The 7,297-nt window shown below is 41.7% G+C and overlaps 1 protein-coding gene across 1 annotated transcript; it reads right to left on the reverse strand.

Annotated features, from left to right (window-relative positions):
* Positions 1–484: 484 nt before the first annotated feature.
* On the reverse strand, positions 485–4,573 carry LOC120530069 (uncharacterized protein K02A2.6-like). The gene is made up of 3 exons (XM_039754216.1): positions 3,248–4,573; positions 2,358–2,726; positions 485–1,609 (listed from the first exon to the last, which is right to left on the reverse strand). Exons 1-3 carry the CDS (start codon positions 4,556–4,558, stop codon positions 740–742), a joined length of 2,550 nt encoding a protein of 849 aa, XP_039610150.1. The 5' UTR covers positions 4,559–4,573; the 3' UTR covers positions 485–739.
* Positions 4,574–7,297: the final 2,724 nt, after the last annotated feature.

The following is a 7,297-nucleotide window of genomic DNA, read 5'->3' on the forward strand; positions in this document are numbered from 1 at the left end:
ACAAGTGCAAGCACACATTTTAATTTTTTTTTCTTTTCCCCACCTTGTTTCCCACGTGTACAGCACAGTCACAAGCCCAGTCCAAAACACAAAACACACTTCTCTTCTTTCTCTCTCATTCTCCACTCTTCCTGGCAAGCTTTGACTTCTCCCACCCTAGTCTGGCACCTGGAGTATCGGGTGCTGGTATCTTTTTTAAGTGCTCTAGATGCTTGTTGGTCTAGATAGATAGATAGATAGATAGATAGATAGATAGATAGATAGATAGATAGATACTTTATTAATCCCAATGGGAAATTCACATAATCCAGCAGCAGTATACTGATACAAAGAAACAATATTAAATTAAATAGTAATAAAAATGAAAAAAATTAAAATAAATTTGCTATGTTAGGTCATTTGAGGCTGATACTCAATGACAAACACTGAGGCCAGAAGTTAACTGCACAGTAGGCTTTTACTAAGAACGTTCTCTGTAACTGCTTGTCCAAGATCTCTCTTAACCCCACTCTGGCGCCCCCTTCTGCCTGGGAATACTACCAATCATTGTTACATTTATTTCAATACATAACATTTCCCTCCCACCTATTTATAAAACCACAAAGACTAAACAGTCAAAATGAGCAAAACTACTATAACAAAGCTGTAGTTCACTGCCACATATCCAGAATGGAGCAGTTCTGCTTGAAGGTAACTATTTACATAAATACATTGTACTGTTTCAACTACTTTATAACATTTAAAGATTTAAACGATCTGGAGGCTTAGATACTCGCAAAGGATAGCGTCTGCCACTGCTCTCTGTAGGTGAAGTTGGAGGTGCATATGTCTGAGGTTCACTAGTTTGAGGAACCATGTCTGGAATGACTGAGCCTACTCCCGTAGGGTTATGCCCTGCATCGACTGTATTATTCTCTAATGTTACTGGTGACATTGTTACCAAGTTGGAAGAAGGTGTCTCTTCTGGCTGTGTGGCCTGTGGAACACTTTCATTTGCTCGGTTGAGTAGTAACTGGTCTGCATGCCGTTTCCAATCTTCAGCATTCCCAACTTTTACACTGTAGGAAACTGGTCCCAACTGGGAGGTTACCACTCCAGGTGTCCACTTTTCTCCCCTTCGGTAATCCCGGACCAGCACTGGGTCACCCACATTAAATTGTCTGGATTTCCGGTTACTGTGCAACAGCTGAACATCTTGAGACTGACTCACTGTAGAAGCCACATTTGGTTTAAGCACATCTAGCCGTGAACGTAATTTGCGACCCATAAAAAGCATAGCTGGAGATTCCTGTGTTGTAGCATGTGGAGTATTGCGATATGAGAGTAAAAACGTGTCTAGTCTTTGCTGTACTAAAGCAGATCCTTTTGATGCCTTCAAAGCTTGTTTGAAAGTTTGCACAAAGCGTTCTGCAAGCCCATTGGTAGCTGGATGATAGGGAGCAGATCGTATATGTTTAATATGGTTGGTTTTCATAAAATATGCAAATTCATCAGAAATGAACTGTGGGCCATTGTCACTAACAAGGACTTCAGGTATCCCATAACGACTAAAAAGGGTCCTCATGACATGAACAGTCTTACTAGTTGTGACACTATCCATTAGTTGAACCTCAATCAATCAATCAATCAATCAATCAATCAATCAATCAACATTTATTTATATAGCACATATTCATACAAAAAAATGTAGCTCAAAGTGCTTTACAAAATGAATAGAGTAATAGAAGACACAATAAAAGATAAACATAAGTCAACATTAATTAACATAGAATAAGAGTAAGGTCCGATGGCCAGGGTGGACAGAAAAAACAAAAAAAACTCCAAAAGCTGGAGAAAAAAATAAAATCTGTAGGGGTTCCAGACCAAGAGACCGCCCAGTCCCCTCTGGGCATTCTACCTAACATAAATCATCATATTTTCATGGAAGGACCTGATGATGATGGTCACGTAGACTTCTGGCTTTCAGTCCATCATTGTTGGAGCATCATGATGCTTTGAGTAGGTGGTGGTGGCGCAGGCCGCCACCACAAAGAAACCGGAAAAAGAAACAGAAGAGAGAGTAGGGGTCAGTACGGATTTTAGAGCCACCATGAATAGTTATTATGAAGAATTGAACATACAGAGTATCAGGATTATGTTAAAGTGAAGTTATAAAAAGGCCATGTTAAAGTAATGTGTTTTCAGCAGTGTTTTAAATTGCTCTACTGTATTTGCCTGGCGAATTCCTATCGGCAGGCTATTCCAGATTTTAGGTGCATAGCAGCAGAAGGCCGCCTCACCACTTCTTTTAAGTTTAGCTTTTGGAATTATAAGGAGACACTCATTTGAAGATCTAAGGTTACGATTTGGAATATAACCTCAGGCCACTTTGAGTGGGCATCGACTACTACTAAGTACATATGGCCTTCATAAGGCCCAGCAAAATCAACATGAATTCTCTGCCATGGCCCACTTGGCCATATCCATGGGTGGAGGGGCACAGGGCTTGGAAGATTTTGAACACGCTGACATGACTGGCAGTTGTGTACTTGTTGCTCAATCTGGCTGTCGATACCTGGCCACCAAACATAACTGCGTGCCAAGGACTTCATCCTCACTATACCCGGGTGGCTGACATGTAGTTCTGACAAAACACGAGGGCGTAATTTAGGGGGCACAATTACTCTGCTCCCCCACATCAGGCATCCTTGTTGTACGGTAAGCTCCGTTTGTCTGTTGATGAAAGGCTGTAACTCATCATTACAACAACAACAACATTTATTTATATAGCACATTTTCATACAAACAGTAGCTCAAAGTGCTTTACATATTAAAGAATAGAAAAATGAAAGACACAATTATAAAAAATAAATCAACATTAACATCAATAAGAGTAAGGTTCAATGGCCAGGGGGGACAGAAAAAACAAAAAACTCCAGACGGCTGGAGAAAAAATAAAATCTGTAGGGATTCCAGACCATGATACCGCCCAGTCCCCTCTGGGCATTCTACCTAACATAAATGAAACAGTCCTCTTTGGATTTAGGGTTCTCACGGAAGGGCTTGATGATGATGATGGTCACGTAGACTTCTTCCTTTTAATCCGTCCATCATTGTTGGAGCATCATGAAGCTTTGAGTAGGTGGAGGTGGCGCAGGCCACCACCACAAAGAAACCGGAAAAAGAAACAGAAAAGAGAGTAGGGGTCAGTACCGAAAATTATCCACCAATTATCCACCAATTGTTTAGGAAAATGTCCCAGCAACACCATATCCATTAGTTTAGACAATGTAGGGTCCAACATGGTCTCTCTACGAATTTCTGCACTACTCACTGGTAGTAATTCCATTTGTTTTATGTAAAAAATGTCAACTGTGTTCTGGCTCTCCTTATGTTTAATTAGTAAGGGCAAACGAGAAAGCCCATCAGCATTGGCATTGAGAGCAGCCTTCTTATATTCTATGGTGTAACTGTGGGCTGCTAATATTAATGCCCACCTCTGCATTCTGGCAGCTGCCATAGACGGTACCCCTTTCTCTGGGCTAAAGATTCTTGTCAGTGGCCGATGGTCTGTGAAGAGAGTAAACTTCCGTCCATATAGGTATTGATGAAACTTCCTGACCCCAAACACAATCCCAAGGGCTTCTCGCTCAATTTGTGCATAGTTCTGTTCAGCCTTACTCAGTGTTCTAGATGCAAAAGCGATTGGTTTCTCTTCACCATTGGGAAAGACATGGGAAATGACAGCTCCCACACCATATGGAGAAGCATCACAAGCCAGGCGGATGCTTAGTTGTGGATCGTAGTGCGTTAGGACATTTTGAGACACCAACTGCTCCTTAGCTTTCTGGAATGCAGATTTACATGCGGATGACCAATGCCAGCGTTTGTCTTTGCAAAGCAGCTCATTTAATGGGGTCAAAATGGTTGCAAGATTGGGTATGAATCGCCCATAGTAATTGATGAGACCAAGGAAAGATCTCAGTTTAGTTACATTATCGGGGGCTGGAGCCTCTAAAATAGCCCTGACCTTTTCAGGTGACTTGTGCAGTCCTGCTGCATCAATTTTATGACCCAGGTACTCCAAGGTCTCCTTGAAAAATTCACATTTTTCTTTTTGGACACATAAGCCAAATTCTTTCAATCGGCCCAATACTCTATCCAAATTCTGCAGGTGCTCTGCATCATTACAGCCTGTAACCAATATATCGTCCAAGTAACAATGCACATTGGAAAGGCCTTGTAACACCTGATCCATCGCCCGTTGGAATATGGAAGGTGCTGAAGCAATCCCAAATGGTAGACGATTATAGCAGAACAACCCCTTTTGGGTATTGATGGTGAGCAGTTTACGTGATTGTTCCTCAACCTTTATCTGTAGGTACGCCTGTGCCAAGTCCAATTTGCTGAAACGCTGTCCCCCAGCTAATGAGGCGAACAAGTCTTCAATGTGTGGAATTGGATAGTGTTCCACACAAATGGCTGGGTTTAAGGTCACTTTAAAATCACCACAAAGCCTCACAGAATCATCTCTCTTTACAACTGGCACCACAGGAGTGGCCCACTCACTATACTGCATAGGTGACAGCACACCTAATTCTAGCAGGCGGGACAGCTCAGCCTCTACTTTGGATCGCAGCGCATAGGGTACAACCCGAGCACGACAGAACTTTGGCTTATGTTGTGGTTTCAAAGAAATGACTGCTTCAATGCCCTTCATTGTCCCCAAATCTTTACTGAAAACTGCAGCATGTTTTTGCATTATGCTCTTCAAAGTAACTTGCTGTACTGACTTAATCTCTTGCCAATTCAATTTAATTCTTCTGAGCCACTCTCTACCAAACAGGGGTGTATAATTTCCTCTGATAACATATAATGGAAGGACAGCTAACTGTTTGTTCAAAGTGACTTTCACATTAATAACTCCTTCAGGGATATTGGTTCCCCAGTGTAAGTCTTCAAAACTACATCAGTTGTCTCAAGAGGCACGTGGCTCAGTAATTTCTTGTATAGTTTTATTGAAATTAATGACACTGCTGCCCCTGTGTCCAACTCCATCTCTACTTCTGTGCCTTCTATTTTAGGTTTCACACTAATGTGTGACTTTTCCCCTTCTTGGATCAGCTTATGTAAGGCTAATTCTGTGTCAGTTTCGTTACCTGACGCTTCACTGGACACCTCCTGCAATATAACGCGATTTACAGGTCTCTTTTTGGATAATCCGATCGCCGTTGTGACTTTCCTTTATACTGCGCTCTCTCCTCTCCTTATAGATTCCTTCTGTTTACATACTCGCGCTGCGTGGCCCTTCTTACCACAGTTATGGCAATGCGATTCACTGTCGTGCCACCATCTCCATGGAAATTGCGATTTTAAAGACTGCTTTTTATAGGTCAACTGCTTTTTATAGGTCACTTCAGTTAACAGTCGTTTCTGTATCGCTTCATTATTTAGTCCACAAACAAATCGATCACGCAATGCTTCCTCTAAGTATGCGCCAAATTCACAGTGCTCAGACAGTTTCTTTAAGACAGCAACATATTGTGAAACCGACTCCCCCTCCGCTTGGTTCCTTTTGTGAAAGCGAAACCTTTCTGTTATTACCAAAGGCTTTGGAGAAAATGCTGCTGTAGCACTGCTTTAATCTGGTCAAACGTTTTGTCCTTTGGTTTCTCCGGTGCTAAAAGACTACGCAGCAAGCCATACGTTGTACGTCCAATTACAGTTAATAGCACTGGCACCAGTTTGTCCTCTCCAATATCATTAGCTAATGCAAAGGTTTCGAAACGCTCAATATAAGTGGTCCACTGCTCCACATTTTCATCAAAATCGTCCATGTGCCCCAGCGTCGCAGCCAAGTTGCCACAATGGTTTTCTTTATATAAATATACTGAATAAAAACTCCCGCTGCAGTCATAAACAGACGAACTTACGCACTGGGAATCAACTTTATCCTCGTCGCCAGTTTGCTATGTTAGGTCATTTGAGGCTGATATTCAATGACAAACACTGAGGCCGGAAGTTAACTGCACAGTAGGCTTTTACTAAGAACGTTCTCTGTAACTGCTTGTCCAAGATCTCTCTTAACCCCACTCTGGCGCCCCCTTCTGCCTGGGAATACTACCAATCATTGTTACATTTATTTCAATACATAACAAAATTGAATGTTCGCATTTACTCCCCCGGGTGGAATTGAAGAGTCGCATAGTGTGGTGGAGGAACGTTCTCCTCAGTCTGTCAGTGGAGCAGGACAGTGACAAAAGTCTGTCGCTGAAGCTACTCCTCTGCCTGGAGATGACACTGTTCAGTGGATGCAGTGAATTCTCCATGATTGACAGGAGTTTGCTTAGTGCCCGTCTCTATGCTACAGATTATAAACTGTCCAGCTTCATTCCTACAATAGAGTCTGCCTTCTTAACAAGTTTGTCCAGGCATGAGACGTCCCTTCTTCTTTATGCTGCCTCCCCAGCACACCAGAGCGTAGAAGAGGGCGCTCACCACAACCGTCTGGTAGAACATCTGCAGCATCTTATTGCAGATGTTGAAGGACGCCAACCTTCTAAGAAAGTATAGTCGGCTCTGACCTTTCTTACACAGAGCATTGGCAGTCCAGTCCAATTTGTCAACCCGCTGCACTCCCAGGTATTTATATGTCTGCACCCTCTGCACACCTCTGATGATCACATAAAGCACTTTGAGCTCCATCATTTGTATGAAAATGTGCTGTATAAATAAATGTCAAAAAATAATGCTACATTTATAGTAAAGTACTGGCAGCTGTGTTGCCAGAATTGTATCGCTAAAAAAACAATATGACAATATTTTTAGGTCTATAAAAATGTTATTTTACAATAAAAAACTGGCAGCTGGGTTCCCAGAATTTTACCATAATAAATAAGGTGACAATATTTTTAGGTCTGCAATATAACTTTGTAGTAAATAACAACAACATTCATTTCTATAGCACATTTTCATACAAATAATGCAGCTCAAAGTGCTTAACATGATGAAGAAAGAGAAAAAAGACAAAATAAATAAGAATTAAAATAAGGGAACACTAATTAACATAGAATAAGAGTAAGGTCTGATGGCCAGGGAGGACAGAAAAAACAAACAAAAAAAAAAAAACTCCAGACGGCTGGTGAAAGAAAATAAAATCTGCAGGGGCTCTAAGGCCACGAGACCATCCAGCCCCCTCTAAGCATTCTACTTAACATCAATGATCTCAATCAGTCCTCAAGGTATTCAGGGTTCTCATGATAGAACTTGATGATGACGGTCACGTGTACTTCTGGCCTTTAATCCATCCACGTAGGAA

Source organism: Polypterus senegalus, chromosome 5 (genome assembly GCF_016835505.1).
Source record: "Polypterus senegalus isolate Bchr_013 chromosome 5, ASM1683550v1, whole genome shotgun sequence".
Taxonomy (NCBI): domain Eukaryota; kingdom Metazoa; phylum Chordata; class Cladistia; order Polypteriformes; family Polypteridae; genus Polypterus; species Polypterus senegalus.